At 38.7% G+C, this 22,521-nt stretch overlaps 1 protein-coding gene across 3 annotated transcripts in view; it reads right to left on the minus strand.

Moving 5' to 3' along the window:
- The window catches only part of LOC134530986 (arylsulfatase G-like), a 46,249-nt gene extending 27,976 nt beyond the window's left edge, over positions 1–18,273 (minus strand). The window contains exons 1-3 of one of the 3 annotated variants that reach the window (XM_063366391.1): positions 17,975–18,273; positions 5,513–5,700; positions 245–388 (exon numbers count right to left, since the gene is read on the minus strand). In XM_063366391.1, coding sequence (XP_063222461.1) covers positions 245–388; positions 5,513–5,700; positions 17,975–18,183 — 541 coding nt within the window. In that variant the 5' untranslated portion in view covers positions 18,184–18,273. Of the gene's footprint in view, positions 1–242; positions 389–5,512; positions 5,721–17,974 lie in introns of those variants that run through there. The other 2 variants (XM_063366392.1, XM_063366393.1) reach the window with 2 other exon arrangements.
- Between the last annotated feature and the right edge of the window lie 4,248 nt (positions 18,274–22,521).

Raw genomic sequence — 22,521 nt, forward strand, 5'->3', positions numbered from 1 at the left:
ATAACGTTATCCGTAAGACAAAGTTTTAACATCAAACCCATATCACAGTCACGCTTTTGTAAGTGCAGGCCAATCCACCTCAGTGAGGGGCTTCTAAATTCCCCTGCCCTTCCCCCCCCCCTCCCCTAGGATCTATGACCATGTCACTGACTAAAATTTTGCCACAAAACAGTAAATGATATTTAATATGGTTCCATGGAAAGTACAAAAACCACATCCTACTGCAAGCAAATACTACTCACACCATGTAGGCAAGGCTGGCACTGGGGCAGGTTATCTCCTGGGACGTCAGAGCAGCCCATGTCCACGCTGTAAGGAACACCGAGGTAGCAAGAGAAGCCTCGGTCCACAGGATGGTGGCCCGGCGTTAAGCCCAGGTGCCACTTGCCTGGTAAACATGCAGACTCTGTACATGATAATAAAAAATGTACAAACACTTACCTAAAAAAGTTATATAACAATAACTCTCAAGTTGAGTGTCCATTTTTTTTAGCAGCGTGGCTTATCTGTATATTATTTACCTCCAAATATTGTTTCCTATTTTAAAAAGTATGAAAACAGAAAGCATTGTAGTGACCATGGTTTATCATTTTAATTTTTTGAATCAGGCTCTACCACAAATTCCTTGCATCTTTCCAGTGCAAGTTCTTCATCACTGCTAATGTGTTTCAAGACAGCTCTTCCATGATGCATTGTGTTGCATTATGCTATGTAACAATTTTCAGTCTTGAGTAACTTAATGTATTTGCAGTTTTGTGCAACCTTTTGGCACCAGAAGCACTGATTTTTTTCTAAATATGTATTTCAAGATCAAGACTTAGACTTTTTTGTTAATGTTTGGCACATAGATGAAGAGATACATTTAACAGTTTCAGCTAGCAATAAAATGTATCCATCAAATGTATCCATCCTTGTCATTCTGTCCTATATTTAAAAGAGTAGGGTCTGCAGCAATTTACAGTAAAAAAGAAACAAATTTAGTTAGCGATGAAATAACAAAAGTAGGATGAAATGTAACTTTATTATTTTATATCAAGAACTGCAACTCTTCTAAACTAGAAAATAAACAATCTTTGTTTATGAAAATTATAAAAAAAATTTAAAAGTCTTTCTTACAAGTATATTGTCTATCAATGAAAGAAGTGCAGATTTCTCAGATGACCATGATATATACCGTATTTACTCGCATATAGGTCGTGGCAATTTTACCAGATTTGATGGGGAAAATATGAAGTGTGACCTATATGTGAAAAAAAATTTTTTAAATTTTTGAGGAATTTTTTTTGCAATACAGTAGAATCCCGCCGATGCGACCCCACTCTGATGCGTCCATTCCGTTTATCAGACCGTTTTTTGAGAAACCGTGAAAAATTTGAGCAGAGAAAGTAGAAAATTTGAGTAAAATCGGCTGAAAAACAAGTCTGTTACACTTTGTTGGGCGCTATGTGTTCACGTTTATCTTGGCGAGAGCTGGGGGCAGTGACTAGCCGAGCTCGGCGCGTCCACTATCGCACGAAAAGCCGTCTCAGCTGTCATGTTATCTTACCCGCCCACACGAAAAGCCGCTGTGGTAGCTTCTGCGCGAGCGTAAGAAACTCGTCCGGCCAAGCTGGCGGTAGCGGCGGCTTGACGTCATACGTGACATGACGCTTACCTCTCCCATCCCCTACTAATTCTTCAAGGCTCATCCCTCCCAGAACCACAAACCATGTAAAAACACCCTCCCCCCCTTTTCCAACTAACATTTCAAAACATTCTCTCCCTTATTTCAACCTTCTGCGTGAGAAACTGTCAGCATCCTCCTCCTCCCCTCCCACACCGCGTGTGGCAAAAGCCAGGTTGTATAGTCCATTCTCGGTCAAATAAATATTTTTATGGGCTTATACGACTGTCCTTCGCCATTAATAAATACTTTATAAGTTTAAGTTATTATGATACAATTTGTTTATTAGTCACACAGCAGTTTCTGCTGAAAAATCACTAATACCTCGAATTTTATTGAATAGAAAAATTTAGCAGCGCCGTAAATATATTTATTTAACTGCATAGTTACTTTTCCATCTGCATTCGAACGTGTTTTTTTTTTTCTCTTTTTTTTTACGCTGTGAAGGGTCGTGGAAAAGATAATTGCTTGAGCTGTCAAAATAAACACGCTGATGTCAAGGGCGGGAGCGCATCCTGTCGGTCTGTCGCTGTGATTATCTACTCCAAAAACATGTCACAGCATTTCAGGATAGCATTGTTGTTATATCTTTCGTTTAGAGCCGAATGTTTTCTACCTGATCCACACAAGTTCCTTCGCCACGTTTTGAACGAAAATAACAACCAGCCGGCTAGCATAGCCGAACTCGCATGACGCGAATTCACTTAGCGCCAAAAAAAATGGTAAACAAAGGGCGATGTTGCACCTGGATGGCAAACAAGTAGAAAAAGGGAAGGGGAGAAGCAATGGTTTCCCCTGTCACTATCTTATCTATGGTCAGGAACTTCCTCACACGTCAGACCAATCGCACGTTTAAAATGCAAACCGCTATAGATATAAAAATTCATAACAGGCCTTTTTTTATTCGAAATTAAATTTACTACAACTTTTATTCTGTACATTTTTTCAATACAAAATACTGTTTTAGAGTTATAGTCTACAATTAAGACTTTTTAAGAAGTCAGGAATCTAACTTGACTTCAATTTTCTATATTCGGTTATTACGAGTACTTGTTACAACAATTTATCACGCCATTATCAGCTCTCGTAGTAGCGGAGTTTTACAGTACCCGTTAACTCTTTCATGAACGGCGCGCCGGCCGTTCGCGTCATTAAATTACCGGTGCGATCTATATGGGGGGAATCTTAAATACCAAATTCAAGACCTCAAATTATGGGTGCGACCTATATGCGATGGCAACCTATATGTGAGCAAATACGGTACATCCCATTAATTTAGCATTCATTTTATTTAACACGATGGATGAGTCACATACAACTCAAAATTTGCACTGAGAGAGGTCTAATGTAATATTTTATAGTATGAAGTTATTGTGTCCCTAAAATTGTGGTATACATAAACTTTTGAGCTGACGATGGTTTTGGGGTACATGGACCATGAAACGAAAAACTATGTATATTAAAATTTTCCCAAAGTCGCACAATGGTGAAGGCTTCAAAAGGTAGTCATTCTTCGAAATCTACCTAATAAGCAGTTTTTAGGCACGGTGTGTAATTTTTCAACTAAGATGTGAACAGCGCTAAAATAAATGGTATAAGTGACACAGTTCATAGGTATGACGAGCAGTTTTTCAACCACATTTTTTTCATCTTGATAGACAAACACATAATTTCAGACAGTTCTCAATAACTCATAGATTTCTATCTGTATTCCTTGCAACAAAAAAATTCCTTATTTTTTTGGTTAGCTGGCCACCCTGATTAATATCTGACTGATTAAAATATAGTAAAACTTAAATAGTACACTACTTAACTAATTAAAACTTTAATTTGGATTATCAACTCTTCTTTTAATTTACATGCAGAAATGCTGAGGTTTAGCCATACATTAAATTCCAAAAAGAAATTTCCATAGAAAAATGGATTACAAACAATGAATCTTGTACATGCAAAGAATGGTCATTCCATGTGTATAATTGGACACGTAAGAGATTTAAGAGATTATTTTTATTTCATTTGGAGTGTGGCATCTCCAAGCAATATCTTAAAGCAAAGTAAGATTGTCTTAAAGGAACATTAATATCTTCAGACATGACTGCCAAAGACAAAAAAAAAATACATATACAAAATTTTTACAAATACAAGTATATCCCCTTCGAAAACCAATTTTTAGCTACACCCTAGGATCTTCAGAAATGAGCAGTTTTAAAAAATACTTATGGCATAAATACCCACCACGGTCTACGGCTCTCTTATGAGTCTGATATGACCATAAACAGTCATCTTTCCACCCTGCTCTGCAGTGCTTGAATTTCCCACCAAAATATGTGTGTGAATGTTGCATATTTGTTGTGTAAAGCCAGTGTCACTTTACCTTGATTATAATCATAATTTTATGTCAATTTTCATTTATCACCTTAAGTGTATGTATTTTTCTTGAGCACTTAAAATACTTAAGGACTGAGCCATGTCATGCATGCAGGTTTCGGAATGCACCCTGTTCCAAAATACCTTTTACAAACTTTTAAATTACATGACTAAATAATATTATAGTTTTATTAAAGGAATTTCTTGAAGGGTTAATTTTGTATCGCCCTCAGCACGGTTTTGAAATCGACCTACCGGTCATATGGTTCAGCAATCGGATGCCCTCCTGCATCCACTGTACTTTGTTATAGTTAACACCTAGTGTCTTATTATATTTGAAGTCACTAGCATTAATTCCTTCATTTAATGGTCGCAAACCACCTTTATTATCTACCTAAAAGATACTAATGACATTATATACAGACTTATTATGCATTTCAATAAATATGAGAACTTTCAACAAACTAGTGATAAGAACCATCCATAATGTTAATTTAATTTTTTTTTTTATTATTTACTGCAATAATTTCATAACTTTTTATATTGTTATTTTGTGTTATGTGTTTTTTTCTGTATCTAAGTTGTCACCTTGTTTTGTAGTCTTGTATTGTCCTAGTAGGTGGTGCCTGCATATGGTGGTGTCCACATTGTGTGTAGCAGCTACATGTTGTAGTGTTCTACCTGGATGTTGTGCCTACTGGTAAGTAGTGCCTGATTGAAGAGCCCACCTCTTGTTTGTTGTCCTGTCCATCCTGTATATCCATTTTGTGTTTGTTCATGGCCCAAAAGTATTTATACTGTTGCCAGACACGTAACAAATTTATAAATAAATTATAAATAAATCTCTTGAGATTGCCCTAGGACTTCAACTCAATTTTATTGATCTTATAGAATCCGCTATATATTTTAGTAATTGTAAACCTTTTTGTTTTCCCAATTATAGATTTTTTAACTTGATCGTTGACTGCTGAGCTAATATTTCCAAGCCATGTGGTGCCCTAGACCTCGCAACATATTCCGATTATGTGCCGTTGTGCTTTTTAAACAGTTTTCATTCGATGGTAATGTAATGTAAATTTATTATGTACGAGAGTTGCAACTAATAAAACCAATCTTGCCAGTTAACTCCGTGCATCTTTGAATGATCACGTGTTCAATGATGCACAGGCCGAGGCATGTGGGATGCCTAAAGAGCGAACCTCTTTCTGTAATGGTAAGTAGCATGCCATATGCATAGAGCTAGCCACGTCCTGTGGTCGGATGCACTAGTGTGTCTTGTACCCACATGGGTCACAGCAGGCCCTGTTACCTAGTGTCTCCGCAGAGTTAACATGCCCTTCCACATGGTCGACAGACAACAGTAATAATAACTGACCCGACAACCCCCAGGGCTATCGGCATAAATCTATGGAGAAGGTAAAGGTGTAATTAAACACCCTTGATTAAGTAAAAAAAAAACTGCACACTTGAAGCAAGCCTCACCTAACATGGCAGTCCTGTACCCTGCACCCTGAAGAACTTCACCCAGAGTTGTCTCACTGGTTGGAATGCCACCAACTGACTCGGGCACAAAGTTCCTTACAACACCTGTCCGCAGCCCCAGCCGTCCCGTCAGCAGGGCGGCTCGCGAAGGTGAGCAGACAGACGCTCCCGCGTGGAAGTCTGTCATCCTGCAACACACATCCCACGAAGCTGAGACTACCGCATGGTTCCTAGCCAAAATCTTAAGTGCAAAGCTAGTAATGTAATGAAGGCATTTTTTTTTAAGCTAAAGAAGCGTTTACACCAGTGGAACATCGCTGGCAACAGTTCACAACTTTGCAGCCAACAAATTGTACGAATATTGGCAACAAGTGTTGACAACAAAGCTATTAAAAAAGTTTAAACATTGTTGCCCAAAGTCGAGCTCAGGATTTTGTTTGAAGAATATGTGCTTCTTGCAGCCGTGGCATTCACGTACATCAAAGTCGATTTTGGGTTCGTCCTTCTCTACAGTCACAGACAGCATTCTAGACGAGATTTATTGCGAGATCTAAACTGTGATGACTGTGGATTTTGTGTGCATGAAAGAAGATGACAGTTAGTTATAAGAATTTCACGAGAATATCTAGTTTTGATTTTGTGTTTATGGTTAACAACATTCAAAGAAAAATAAGAAAGCAAAGTACAAACTACCAAATTCCTATACATTTCTATTTAAGTAAATACCATCCACTCTATATAGACGAATAAGTGCAGGTCAGTGTGAAGTGAACTGATTGTCCCTTCAGTACTTCGAATGCCGCGCGCGCGCTCGTTCCTGGCTTCCCATTTCCCCTTCCCTTGCCTCCTTTTTCTACCCGTCTGCTGTGACGTCTTTTCCCCCCCCCCTCTCGCGATTTCTTAGCGATGGTGGCGCCGCCACGTAGTTTGTGCCGTGCTCAGCTCTTGGTGCTCTCGTGGGGTCGTTCGCCAGCTACCTTCCTCGGATGCGGTCGCAACTGCTGCTTCTCGTGATGTCTCTTCGTTACCGGTAGTGTACTTGACTTGATTGTGCTGTCCGCATGGTGGCCGTGGGTTATGAGTTAAAGATAAATGGTGCCTTCTCATGTAAATCTTTTCATTAGTATGGATTATTTGGCTGCCACTATCTAAATTTAAGCTGTATTTTGTTCTTGGCTTGAGAAGCACCGTGCACTCCGGATCGCCCCTATTTGATTGGGCCTTGGGGCCGTCATGGCAAGTTGACCATGCTTCTAATTTTTGCTGTCTCTGTCCGGCCTTCCGCCATGTTCCCCGCCTGCCACGGAGAATCCGCTCACGGTCGTGGACGGTTTTGTCAGACCTGAGTCGCTTGTTTTTATTTTAATTTAGTTTGGGATCTCAGTGGGCTGAGTGGCGTTGTTTGACCGTGCGGCCGCGATCCGAGGGGGTAGCACGACCCGCGCGTGGATTGTTTCATTGAATTGTTTTAATTATATGTTTTTGGGTATCACATTCGCCTATTGTATTTTGTGGCGATTTTATTATATGAGGACGATAATTTTCCTTGTCCCCGTTGTTAATCGATTGCAAAGATTATTGTAAACTTATATGTATGCTATTGAGGAAAGGAAACGTTATGTGGGTTCCCCGACTGTTATTCTTGCTATGTGGTTGCATCAGCCTTATTGACAGTAAAAATATAAAGTAATTTTCACTATTTCTATTTTCTATTTTCCTGATTCTGGTGTTTATTGCCTTTGGGGCACCTGCCCGCACACACCCGTCCTCTTGCATCCTCCCCTACCAAAAGGGGACCCATTCGTCTGCAGGTTGTGTTGTGTATAACAATGTCGCCAACATTTGTTTTAACATTTCTTTGATGTTTACCATTCACAGATAGGAAGATGAATATTTGTTACCAACATGAATGTTGTTAACATTTACAGTTGCTGTTTCGCATTTTTGTCACCAAAATTTGTTAGCAACAATGTTGCACCGGTGTATATGTAGAAAAATGTGATTAAATTGAGCTAGTGTAATCAAAAAATCGGTTTTACTGTATACTAATATTTACTTTATATAACAAAGACTTAAGTTACACCATTCTTATATGAACACTTTTTTAATAAATCTCATATTTTGAATTGTACTATATTTTAATAAGGTAGGGAAGTTTTTTCCTAAACATATACAGTAGAACCTCGCATATCCGACCACGACGGGACCAGGCCATGGTCGGAACGGCCAAAAGGTCGGATATCGGGAGGAGCAAAAAAAAAGACTTTCTCAGATAGAAAAACAGCTATATCGTACTGTAATACAACTTTATTGTAAAGTATGTACTTATAAAAATGTTGCTGTATATATTTCAAACATTTACTGTTTTTAAATTAAATGAGATCAATAAAATCTAAGCATACCTTATTTAAAGAATTCAGTAATGGACTTTTGTTTTAATTTTGTCAATCTTGACTTTGCAGAAGTGTCCCTCCACTTTTTTGCCCACAATACGTCCATTGGGTTTGCATTTGGATGTTGCTCAATGTATTTCAGCGCAACTTCGAAGGCGTCCTTAGCAGCAGAATGACTCACTACGTTGTCACCGGTGGTTTCGTCTTCATCCGAGTCGATATCTTCTTCCACGGCTTTGTTCTGCACAACAGCGATAATTTCGTCGTCATTTAGTTCTTCATTGGTGTCTTCCGAAACATCAGCTTCAACAAACCACTCTTCTACATCATTCATCTGGAGATCATGCTGAAACACTTGTAAATTTTGTAATACTTCTGTGTTGTCTGTCTCAACTTATGCTTCTGTCTCAGGTTCTTCTTGTTTCAATGATGGCCAAATCTTTTTCCAAGCCTTCTGAAGGGTAGTTTGATTAATTTCGTCCCAGGCTGCAGCAACGGTGTAGATTGCGTCTTTTATGTTGAAACTTTTCATCGCCTCAAAAAGGTTACCTCCTTCTTCTGTTTTGTCCAGCAGAGAGCCGACATATTTTCTTCTGTATCTTCTCTTTAACAACTCGATGACACCCTGATCCATAGGTTGTATTAAAGGTGTAACATGGGGCGGTAAAAATAAAGCCTTGATGTTTCCTTTATTTAATTCACATTCAGAGGGGTGACTAGGAGCGTTATCTAACAGCAAAATAGCACGAGCAGGTAAGTTTTTAGACTTTAAATGTTTTTTTACTGCGGGGACAAATTCGCCAAAAAACCACTCCTTAAATAAATCGCCATCCATCCAAGCAGATGATTGATTCCGATAGAAAACTGGAAGTGTTGCCATGTTTAGATTTTTGAATGCTCTTGGTTTCTTAGATTTTCCTATGACGAACAGCGGCATTTTGTGACTTCCCGTGGCATTGCTACAAGTTGCAATTGTGAGCCTGTCTTTAGCCAGCTTTATTCCTAACACAGGTTCATTTTTAGCAGCTAGAGTGGTTTTTGGAAGCATTTTGTAATTTAGATCTGTTTCATCTACATTGTACACTTGTTCGGGTACAAGTTTCTGTTCTGTGACCAACTTCTCAAATGTTGCTACAAATTCTGTAGCAGCATTATCATCAGCTGAGAGTTTTTCCCCCGCAATAATAAGATGTTGTATGCCATGACGCAACTTCCATTTATGTAGCCACCCTTCGCTAGCGCTAAATTTTTCTAGATCACCTCCCAGCTTTTCATGCAATTTTATGGCTTTTTCCTTTACGATGGGGCCTGACAATGGTATTCCCTTGCGCCTTTCCTGACAAAACCAAACCCATAATGCTTCATCGACAAGTTCAAGTTTTGGTTTTTTCAACATTTTTCTACTTTTTAAGGCATCTTCTGTCTCAACTGTTGTTGAGTACGTTTCCAGATCTTTACGGGTTTTTTTCCAATATTTTATCATAGTCACCCCTACACCCAACTCAGAAGCTAATTTAATAACAGACTCTCCATGGTCCAATCGTTGTAAAATCTCAAGTTTTTTTTGCAGAGAAACACAAACACGTTTACGTTTTTGAGTTGCCATTGTCACACACGTAAAGCACTACGTATTGCACACTTTAAATTCTGTAGTCGTGAATAAATAATGGGGAAAAACACAAACAGTATTGACGTTAACAAACACAGAACTGTACAAGATTATAGTCAGAGCACATTACACATCAAGATTCACGGCTGAACTGACAGTTTTTGATACGAAAACAAAGCATATCGTAGATGAGTCACTCCTTCAAGCCTAACAGGCTCACCAACCGGAAGCGCGTGTGAATCACCGACAGTCGGACACTAGGTCGGATATCGGGAGGAGTCGGTTGTGGGAAGTTCGGATATGCGAGGTTCTACTGTATTTAAAATTAGTTTTAATAGTAATTCATGTGTGTGTGTGTATATATTTTCTAAAAAGCAAAACACTCGACTACAGGTTGAGATTCACAAACCAAATGAAAAAAATAATTCTAAAAATACAGCAAAACTCTGATTAACCATCAGTATCCAGACCAGGGCTATAGGGATATCCGAACAGATGGTTGATAGAAATCTGTACATATTTACAGTAACATGATTTCCCTGCGGCTTGGGATAAAAATGAAAATAAAAACCTTTAAAATTAAATAATAAATAAATGGTCTATTTAATTTTGTGAAAAAATTGATATAATCTTTAATACACATTAGATTTGTAATGTACATAAATATGTATTTTACATTACTATACCCATACTAACCTACATTACTTTAAAATACTAGCACATTATTTTATAGACAATGACGGATGAAAGAAACACGATTATCAAAGTTTAACTGTATATAACATCTGGCCTTGTGAATGGAATTACATTGGCTGCTAAGAAATTCCAGAACAAAATTTTTCTGACTTTAAAAATTTTAAAAAAAACTTTTAAAAATTAATTTTAATTTTTTGTCAATATTTTTTAGTCACTATTTTTAGTCACAATCCAAAATACGAAAGGTTCAGCTATTATAATGTATGTTTACTTTTCTACAATATGTACAATTTGTATTTCACTTCAAATCAATTTCTCTCACAGTTCAAAATATTTTATAAACATCCAATGTTTTATAAACACCCAATGTTTTATAAACATTGTTATTGTTTTCAATTTTTTTTATATACTTATATGTAGTTTTATTAGACTTCATGATGTATTTGAAATTTAAATTTTGAACCAATAGTTTTCTCTGACCTTTCACAGTTTTTACTGATATTTCCAAGTTTTCTCAGACACATTTAAATTCTTATACATACTTTGCCAGGGCAGCCCTGATCATATTTTTCCACACTTCCTCATGTAAGTACAGTTCATATTTAAGTTTCTGTGGAATAGTTCTGTGTGGCCATGTTATGTGCTACCAAGACAGACAGACAAAATTTAAGTTGGGTGAATCACATAAATATATATAATTTTGTAAAAACTGTACTAATACCAAGATTTTATTTTGCTGAAGGAATTTTTTTAAAAAAGTATTTTCTGTCTGAGGAGAGAAGTGTCACGTAAAGGGTGCCAAAGGGCAGTGTGCTCGGCCTATTGCTCTTCACCATCATGGTGAACGATTTAGGGGAGGGAATAAAAGGGCACGTGAGACTTTTTGCAGACTACTGTATAGTGTATGGGGTTGCTGAGGAGAAATGTACGCAGGAGCAGGGGCGTAGCCAGGGGGGGGTTTTATGGGTTCAAACCCATGTTTAATTAATTTCTTATTCATCACTCAAACAAATTTCATATTAAAATTAATAAAAATTTTACCATTACAATATTTAAATTAAAGTACCGAAAACTGCTAAAATAGCCCTATTTTACACCTTAAAATCCAAATTTTCCCGGGGGAGGACCCCAGGGGGGGGGGGGGGGGGGGGGGGCATGCTTCTTAACACCCCCCATACACAAATCCTGGCTACGCCACTGCGCAGGAGGATTTGAATAGGCTGGAATAGTTGGTTGAAAGGAATGGCATAAAGATAAATTTGGGCAAGATGAAAGTGTTGAGATTTACTAGGAAAAAGAATGTTGTTAAGAGGGTATATTACTGGAGGGGAGTTGTGATAGGTGAGACTTCAAGATACAAATACCTAGGGTTACGAAGAGCAGACAGACCCTGGGCATGCTGGGATGAGTAGTTAGGGGAGGAAGCAGTGTCAAAGGAAAAGGCCTATTTAACAATGGTTCACCCCATGCCGGAGTACACAGCAACAGTGTGAGACCCATATGAAATATCACACCTGTTTATAAGCTTTTTTGAAGTTGTTATTGTACAATGTTTTTGTTACATTTGATATATTTCAGTATTTTGTTTTGATTAACTGGTGTTACTTTTGTAATTTATTTGTGTTCACTGTATTTTTAAAATATTTTCAAGACAGATATTTGGATTCGCAAGCCAGGCCAGCAACCAAAAATAGGATTATAGTTGTCTAAGGAGTGCATGGGGAAATTTGGGCTGTTGGTGGCCCTGTTTTGTGTTGCCCGAGGTGGCCGAGTGCAGCGCTGGCAGTGGCCGTCAGTGTAGAGAAGAGTGGAAGCAGAAAAACGAGCGGGAGACAGCCATGGGCAGCCACCAAAGGAAGTCTTTCTTCAAACTTGAGAGAAGAGAGCCGCGCGGTAGTCAGCTATTAATATCTTAGCTAACGCACAGCTGGTTATCCAGGGCTACTGAAAAATGGACTGCCGGAGGAAATGAGCATGGTCAGCTGGGACCTGCGGCAGCGCAACAAGGAGTAAGTGATCGGTTCCAGCTCCTATGGGTAGGAATAACCTGGGAATACTTAGTAACTGTATTTTGCACACTACTAATGAAAACAAGGAAATAGACTGCGTTTGGTCCTAATTTTTATCTCCGCTGGGTTGAATGAAAAGAGGAAGTTAAAGAGCACGGAATAAAAGAATTTTCGGATTTTTAACATTTTTTTTCACAAATACCGCCCAACTACATATTTACCCTGAAAAACACCAGTTTCGAAATATAGTTTTATTTATTGAAAAAGGAAAACATAAGAAAATTACCCATGAATCTCTCTCGTTATAAACAGTCTCAACCATGCTATTAAAGCACTAAATAAATTTACGTCACTAAATTTATACTAAAGACAATATTTATAATTATTTCCCTTAACCTGAAAATACATTCATGTGAACTCAAGCATGGCGTCGACCGAATTACCGCCCAGGCGAGGGAAATGAGTTCTTGAAAATATCCGAATATTTGACAAAATCTTATAATAAAACAAGGAACACACACACATACATACATATATATATATATATATTAGTTTAGAGAGAGTGCCCCTTAAATAAACAATTACCAACTCAGAAATGTGGCTAAGTTCATGTCCGTGGTATTGTTGTGTTATAACTAGCTATGTGGTTACTACGTATGGTAATTGAGTCCAGGCCTTAAGGCGATTGGTGCATGGAAAATATTACGACAAAACTAATTTAACTGTACATATTTATTTTTGATGCTTCTTTTTAAGACATAATATACCTAGGATATTTTTTAAATAAACTTTTTTTTTACTGAGTTATGTCATTTTAAATGCATTTATTTTTATTCCAAGCCAGAATTATTTAGAAAACACATAATTATGTTAAACTTAAGTATAGTTCAAGAAACGAGTGTACGAATAGGATTCTGCACCTATAGAAGTAAGAAAAAAAAAATTCATCGTCAAAATTACAGTTTAATATTGACAATTTCCATTGATCACTGCTGGACTACTTCAGGAGCGATTTAAATAATAACTTTAAATGAAAATTATTATTATTATTATTTATTATTTAAATTTTTGTTACATGCGCACCAACAGTCCAGGGACTTTAGTGGTGGGCACGACGTATACAAAATATACACAAATACATAAAGAAACAAGAAACAAAGGACAAGACATCCATACACACAGACAACACAAGGACAAATACAAATATAATACTTAAAATAATAATTAGTACAAAGTGGTAAGATAGTAAGCAGCAAGACATAAAATTTAATAGAGTACAATAATGTAAACGTGAAAGAGAAAAAATACTGACTATAATTAGTATGAGGATATAAATTACATTAAATACTTTAACATAGCTCTGTACACAGTTAATTTGACTTGGTGTTGTGTCTATTATAGTTTTTAACGAGTCTATAAATAAGATCATTCTTGTTATAAATAGTACATAAACTAGAAAAGAGGCGAGAATTGAATTGGGGGATTCTCAATCCGGTGTTCTCAAGAATATAGCTACATTTAATTTTATAGTTATAAATGTTATGTACAAAAAGATAGTCCAAATGGGCTCTACGGTCTGCTAGAGGAATAAGTTTGGGATGCGGAAAACCTCTATGAATTATTAGTTGAGACAATTTGTTTTGTAAATTTTCTAGTTTCTCAATATCAGTCGACCCAATGTCATTCCAGATAGTTGAACAGTATTCTAATTTAGATCGAATTAATGCCAAGTAAAGAGAAATAATTGAATTGAAAACATAATTGGCAGAACACTATTGAGTTATGTATATATTTTCATATCCTTTTGTTTTTGATAAGATCCGACTCAAAACACGCCCTCTGGAGTGACAGTTCTAGTGCTGCGTATAAAACTCTCGCCGCCGGGAAGAATGTCCCCGCGACGTGGCGCTGAGGGCGGCGCTTGTCGGAACCAGGTAGTCCGGCGGAGCTCGGGCCGGCTGGCCGCAGCCTGCGGGTGGGGAGGGGGAAGAATGGGGTGTAGAGGGATGACGAGAGAGGAGGCTCTGTCAAGGTCGCGCTCATGGAGCTAATATACAGTAATACATCTGGAGAGGACAAGGGAAGGCCAGCAGAGGATGCGAGTTGAAGCCGGGTATCGGCTTTTGTTCCCTGCTTTCTACGCTGGAAGAAAACGAAAAAGAACCAAAATTGCCTCGCGCGGCCGAAAAATCCTCCAAACTAAACTCGCAACAGCTCCGAAACTATCAAAACAATCAAACTGAAAATTTTACTGGAGTATCTGTAAACATTTTTCCCCACATCGCTTTAATATTTTTTTCGAAACATGAATGCTTTCATTTTTAAAAATTAAATACATATTTACTGCCAAAAAATTTTGTGAATACGCAGAGTAAATTACAACATTGAGGAAAAATTTTTGTTTGCAATTATAAGTGGGGGGACACCAGCGTATGAAATAAGGAAGAAGCCTCAAATTTTATTTATATACCCCTTTTGACGCATTCAACCCCATACTTTTATTTTTACAGAGAGTTGAAGTGGGAATAATGTTTCAGTGGGTAACACTACCGACATATGTCTTCGGAACGCACTTCTTTTTGTTATTATACGTCTCAAAATTTATAATTTCATACACAACGTTTATAAAAACGAATTCTTACTTACCTCATTTAATCTATTACAAACCTCTTGTAATATACGTGTATTAGTAGAAGAACCAACGTAACATGCAAAACTTAGGTAAACACTGGTAGAGAATTGTTTGGAATAACTGTAATGCTATGCATATACTGACAATGTAAGAAACTTTCAATTTTATTAATTGTTTGCATAAGAATTAATAATTTTAAAAAAATCATAGAATAGGCCTTTATAGACTGAAAACCTTTCACATAGTTTCAAGTCGCGTACATAAAAGTTTTTTAATATATATAATTACCAATTATTGTTGAATATATTTAACATTTTTATGCATGTTACAACACACATATAATAACAAACCTATATAGTATATTAAAAGACAAACGCCAAATTTTAGCATTTTGTATTTTTTTTCTCTGTGTGAATAAAATAACAGTTCTAAACGTAGTTGCTAATACTGTACTGTATTTTTTAAAAAAAATTACGAAAACCCCTGACATCGTCACCATAACAAATGATAAATTTGCAAAATAATTAAGGCACATCTTTTAATGCTACGAAGCACACTCTTAAGAGAAATGTTTTAAACTTATGTTGGGATGTAACTAATATCTTAAAAGCATTGTGAAACCGTTACTTTGAGGGAAACCTTAATATACCGAACACCATGCCATCCTTTAATCGAGTACGATTTTCGCTTCTTAAGACCCATTTGTCTTCAAAATGCACTGTACTGTGTAAGTAATAAATCAGTCTTAAAATCAGTTAATTATTTTGTCTTCCTATTTCGTATTCTAATTGAGATAAATATCAGATAAGCATGTGTTACTTGTATCACGACATCAAGGTATTATTTATCAGTAATTAATATTTCATTTTATTTTTTTTTTTAACTAATGTGCATAGGGCAGTGCACTAGACATCACTACCTGTGTGTAGTGTTGCGTTACACTTTTTAACGCATTAGAGTTTACATAAAATGATAAATCCAAAATTTCGTTTAAAAGTATAAATATCAGCGATCAATTTAATTAATGTCCAGTATAACTCAGTCAGTAAAACATTTGGAAATATGTATAGGACCTGTTAACCTAAATATTTGTTAACAGTTAAACTGAACTAAGATGTGTTAGAGTGGTTTTTTCTCTCTCCGTATATTAGAGGTATGGGACATCAAAATACGCATCTGTCGCCCATTGACTTTAGATACAGAATTATAAACTACATATTGTGAAAACATTCTGCAGCAGTTTTTGCTGAACGGAAAAACACGGATGAGAAGACAGACGAAATGTGTTTGGTAAGTGATTTTTCGTCAAATGAAATGGAACAGGACAGTGCTTATCAGAATGAAATTACAGAACTACTTTTGTGCAAGGAAATGTATTTTACAAAGACATTTCAAGAGAAATCACCTTTAAATGAAATAGATCTTGCTGACATGGAATAAATAGACTTAGATTTAGAGGCCAGGTCCCTTTCAAGTGACGAAATTTCTCTTGAAGGGCTGAAATATGTTTCTGGCTATATAGCTCATCGTTTCAGAAATAAATATCCTGACCTTGGCACTACGGATTTCAATTCGGAGGACGATAGCTGGATACATGTACAATCAAAGGGTAACTTAAAATGTCCCACTAATGAATTTTTGGAATTAATAAAGATCGCTGAAATGTGTTTTGATAATGTTCATGGCAACAATTTGTGCAAAAAAGAGCGGATTTTTGAATCACTGACTAAAATTATTTGCGGAACTACTGAAAATAAATATCCAGAAGAAGTTATATACTGTTTTGTCAGGACAAGAACGTATAGGCGTATCAAGTATTTGAACATGAAATATTTTAACGAACAAGACCAAAAACGCAAAGAAAGAAATAAGATGAGGAAAACTACCCTCTAAGATTTTTCAGTGTGATAGTGTCCACTTTCCTTCACCATAATATGTATGTTCATAATTTATTTACGATGTTTTTTAATTACTATATTTAAGAAAAGCATTTATTGTGAATATCGCAGCAATTATGTAGGGCTTAAGGTATTTATTGTATTCCAAATATTGAGTATGCCATTTTTATTGCCTTTATTAAAAATAATATATATGTTAACAATGTAACAAAATTTCTATATTTTTGTATTGTTATTGCAATTTCGTTTCTTGTAAACATTATTGTAGACTTTTTCATATTGAAATTAAATTTGCTATAGGGTTGTTTGTATTTTAATTTTACATTTATAAGATTTTTTATATGTTGTTTACTGTTTACAAACATTTGAAAAATATTTCCTTAAACATATTTCCATTTCCATGGCAATAGTCTTGTTAGCTTTTCGGGTAACTCTTCTACATGGATGATAAGATGGTACGACATCTAAAACATATCACACCACCTTTACATAACTATAAAACTAAGAGGTGTTTTCTTTACATAATATTAAAGCACAATGTTTCCTTGTGGCGTAGGTGATTTAGAATTTCCATTTATCTAGAAAAATGGGCTTTCAGAATGTTTTTTAACACACAGTGTTTCGGAAGGTTTTTGAAGAAAAAAATTGACTACCCGTTTTATTTTTTTGCAGCTGAATTCGGGCACGTGCATGAAATATAATTAATCCGTAGGAAGCGCAATGGTTTAAAGTATTGATGTTGAAGATTTGAAAAGATTTATTGAAATAGTGTGAGAGAACGAGTGAGTTGAGTGAAATGTGCGCTCTCAGCCACATGACGTGCGCAGTTGCGAACAAATAAATAATCCATTCCGCCTCCCCGTGGCGAAGGATGAGTGAAAGAGAAAACCTGCTAAACCTTCCCCTCCTCCGGGCACGATAGAACCGTATCGGCTGTGTGTTAGAGGGAGAGGGAGATAAAACCTTCGAGATTCTGTTAATTCCTCCTAGATGGCAGGCCGCAGAGCGACCACCAGCAACACCCTTCCCGTATGAAGGCCATCTCGCCACTGACGAGCTGGAACTAAGCTCCTGACCTCCCTACATAGTAACAGTCACCCACATAGGCATCTAGACTCTTTAATGATCATATGATACAAAATTCATTGCTTTCGGGCCTGTGACCGTTTTTTACCGTGCACCAATCGCCTTAAGCCAAAAACTCCTATGCTACACTAAATCTTACGTTAATCCTCTATTGATCAATTTGTCAATGTTGGGAGTCAACGAGTCACCCGGCCAGTTGGCTTTCACATCGCCCCAACCAAGATCATCCGCTAAAATCAACACTACGTTAGGGCGATCAAGAGTCCCGATATGAGAAAACACACACGCAATGTTTTCTAATAAACAAAACGTTAGTGTCAGAGCAAAACTCAAAATTCTCCGGTTCATTATTTATCACTAGATAGAAGCACAAAGTAAACAAGCTCCTCCTCGATGAATATCTAGCTTGTTTTGAAAAGGCGCGAAGCCCTCGGCCATAGAGCATAGAATTCTTGGGGTTTTTAATGGATCCTAGAGAAAAAACCACTCAATGAACACACACTTCCTAGTGCCAAATATCATGGCGATCGGTCAAATGGTATCTGAGTTTATCTTCGAAGGTATAACATAGCTGTGAAAACTATTTTATGAAATTTAAATGTAGTTAACCTAAGTTAACCAACCATAAGGTAGTTGGCTGTTTACTGGAAGAAGGAAGATGAAGATGACGTAATGTCAGGCTGACTTGCGCTCTGTGCGCCCGGGCCCGCAGTTCGAGCCAGTTTACTGGCTCGTCTGCCCACTTCTGTTTTAACTGTGGTTGCCTGGGCAGCTGGGCTGGGCTGACGAGTGAAGTCGCCCGCCCCTGGGGGCACATGCTCCCCTGGTTAATAATAACCCAGGAGTACCCAACATTTAAATGCAGGCCGCAAGGCCCAAGCACCCAACTCCAGCATGGTTGATTTTTCAGCCCCTCCAACTCTTCTTACCTGAACCCTTCTTCCCTCTTGTCCAGTAGTTACCTGCTTGCTTAATGCATGTTAATTGATCCCCGCATGACCCGGCCCAGGGTTTTCCCTGTGTCTATGCAAGGTTTTACCTGGGTCACATTAGCAAGCTTTTAAGCTAGGCGACCAATAAGGGCTTCAGTCATGGCGTCAATTGCAGCCATGGCTGGCCAGTTAACCCCAATAGCACACTATGCACGCGCCCTTGTCATGCATGGTTAAAAACCAGCATGGTAGAGTGTATAGGCTTAGGCCTGAGACACACTTAGGTCCTCCCCTAACCTGGACCCTCCCCTTACACATTTAGAATAATTTAGGCTAGGGAAAAAAAGACAGTTCTCCTCTCTCCCAACCAATCTGGGAGAATAAATACCAACACAGAAAAAAACAGAATTATTGGCTTGGCTTTCACTTTCTCCCTCTCCCTGCTAGTGACTCTTTGTAAAAAGCAGGATTATTAGCTTACCTTTCACTTTCTCCCTCTCCTCTGCTAGCGACTCTTTGTAAGACTGCGGGCTTCCCTTCTCTTACTCCCTCTCTCATTTACCCATTCGCTAGCGACTCTTCGTGAGACCGTGAAAATCCCTCTCTCCTACTTCCAACCTTTCTGCTAGCGACTCTTCTGAGACTGCGAGCATCCCTCCCTCCTACTTCCAACCTTTTCGCTAGCAACTCCTTGCGAGACCGCGGGCATCCCTCCCTCCTACTTCCAACCTTTTCGCTAGCAACTCCTTGCGAGACCACGGGCACCTTCCTTGTCAGCACGTCCTCGGTCAGCTGCACTGGGCCGAACGGTCCACTCCCACCTCAGACTGTGATGCTGCTCTACCCGAGAGCTGGCGCCGGGCAAACACGACAACCGAACGACCGAGCGACGTCCACCCCGTCTCCACATCTTCACCAGAGACGAGGCCGCGACAAGCTTTAGCTATTCGCTTGACTCAGCTAAGCTAGACTAGGGTTGAGTTTTTGTGTCTAATCCCATCTCTAAAAAAAGAATAATTAGTTATATACATACTAAACACTTGATTGTCTAAATGAGTGCTAAACTCGAATTATTATTGCCGTCGTCAGGGTTCTCGTGTTCGAGATCCGGCATGGTTCCTAGCTGGAAGGCTGGTTTTTTTAATGAAAGTGTATCCGGGAGGGCGCCAGGCTAGCTCTGTGTCTAACCAAGAGTTGGGTCGTTGGGTGCGAATGCCCCTGCATGGCCCGCTAGGACCTTCGGCGGTGATCATGGTTGGAGGGATCCCTGGCTATTGACACGTTACGAGCCCTGCACAGCATAGCACGCTGATTCCTGACTGGATTAGGGAAGTTCACACAATAACGTACACAGATTCGGTTTTGCACTGTAGTATACATGTCAAGCACGGAGTGTGTGGAGTGGACGTTTAATTAAATAGAACACTTACACTTGCAGTTTACAGTTACACGATGCACATTGAATTTCCCTACAAAAATTACACTAAATTGACACTGGGCGCTCTGATGCACCGTCACTACTCCTAAATCCTCACGCCAGGTTGAGAGGGAGGTCGATTGGAGGCGGCCAATCCCGAAAATTGCACAACGGCGATACCCAGGTCCACAGGTGTGGACCGCGGCTCGCTATTAAATTTATAACAAGTTTTTACGTCGTTCTTACCGGTGCCTGTGCACTCTGTAATTATCCAAGAGTCATTGGTGGCGGGAGTCGGCCCGTGCCGTATGCTGCACCGCCCCGCGTAATGCTATGTAAGGGGAGTTTATGTTTAAGCGGCTGGGTTAGGCCCTACACCGTAAAAAGGGCCGGGTGCGCACGGGGAGTTTCAGTGCGAAAAGGATTTGAAGAATGACTATAATTACCAGTAGTGAATTTCGCTGGAAACAGAAGATGAGGACTCCCCTTGGGACGCATGTCCGCCCCGGTCCGCGAGTCGTGGCCTTGGCGCGAGGGGAGACCTCAGTGTTCTCTCGCACCAAGGTTTCTAAAGTTCCGTTATTCGGAAATTATTAAATTAACAAGAGATTGAAAGTGGCTCTAAATTCATACATTAAATAATAAATATTAACCTAATTTGCAGATACTCTCTAAGAATTAGATTTATCAAATTTACATTAATTAAGTTTGAATAATACGAGTCACACTGGACACTGTTCGTCACTTGTTCACTGCTCCAGTGGCGAATTATACACAAAATATGGGGAGGTCATAATTACGTTACACAATACTCTAATTAATTTAGGTAGAAGGCCGCAAGGGGAGCACTCACAAATGAATTGACATAAATCCATACGTGAGTGACCCGGGCACTCCTACGTCGCACTTTCCTTGAACGGGGTTTTTAATAAAAAGTGACTGTACCATTGAATTGTGTTTGATTTATAATTAACTGTGTTCGAGGTGGGTGGTTAATAAGGGCATGGTCGTTGATTCTACCTGTTGTTCCGGTGCTCGCCTGACTCGGGTGGGCAATGGCTAGGGGTGCGTTCAGGGCCGCAACTAGAAGGGGGGGGGGGCAACTGTGGCAAACGCCCCGGGCGCAAAGCTGTGGGGGCACCGATATCGCTTGCATTGTAATTCCTTCCTACTACAACTGGTAACTAGTACAAAGTTTTTTAACTTGCATGCCAGGAATGTCTAATCTGATTATATGTCTCAACATAGCACCATTTTTCCGTGGGAGGGCCCACGAACCCCCCGCTTTATTGGTGTGGGATGTGCAAAAAAAGAGGGGGGGGGGACGCATGAATCCATTCATGCCCCGGGTGCCAGAGACTCTAGTTGCGGCCCTGGGTGCGTTCCATTAGCGGGGTTGGATACTGGCTGTTGCAGGTCGGGCTTTGGGGTGGCCTTCGGCCGGACGACATCATAATAGTGATAGTTAATAACCTTGCAGCAATTTTCCTTTTTATAGTTTCTTCTTTTCTCAAGAGTTTCAAAAGCTTTTTATCTCCTTCCAATATCTTTTGTTTTCATTTATTTATTTTTGTTTTTTACAGTAGCCATATGTTCCTTCTCTTATGTTTTTATCTCTTCCTCCTTGAATTTTTCTGTTTCCAATTATCTTCCTTTTTTTTATTCTCAAGATACTGACAGTACTTCTGATGAGCATAGCATACTAAATTCAGAAATTAATTTATGATGGGCATGAGTAGATTTTAATTTAAAAACTGACTTCACTGTAAGAACAGCATTTCATGAACATTTAGGAAATAGATGCTCTGTCATCTGTGAGAACTCGTACAAAACAAGAAAAACCCCTTTCTAAATCAGCATTTCAGTGAGAAAATTACTATGCAGTTCTAACAATTGCACCTGCAGTGGGATAATTGATATGACCTAAAGTGTCCATGTCATGACCCATATTTGACATTATCCTGAAGTCCTTGACCTCGACCCATGTGTCTCCCCTGCTCATAAAGAAAGTTATGCTGTGCCAACTCCTGATCCACCCCTGCCCCGGGCAGTGTGATATTGTGTAATTGTGTTTTAAGAACATACTTATATATTTAATGTTGACAAGGCCACGGCTAGTCCCTGTTATTAGTGGCGCGTCTCCGGCTGCTCAGGGGCGGTAGATTAGGGTTCGTGCCTCGGGGCCTAAGGGGTCTAGCCTGCCCAGGATGACTTCAGGAAATAAAAGTTAGCAGGAAGTTTCCGGGTTTTATGTACGATAAAACACACCCTTTACATGGGGCTACGTCGGTCCCGCCTGTGGCAATCTCAATAAGGGCGATGCCCGGTTCCGCGCGC

Source organism: Bacillus rossius, chromosome 3, assembly GCF_032445375.1.
Source record: "Bacillus rossius redtenbacheri isolate Brsri chromosome 3, Brsri_v3, whole genome shotgun sequence".
Lineage (NCBI taxonomy): Eukaryota > Metazoa > Arthropoda > Insecta > Phasmatodea > Bacillidae > Bacillus > Bacillus rossius.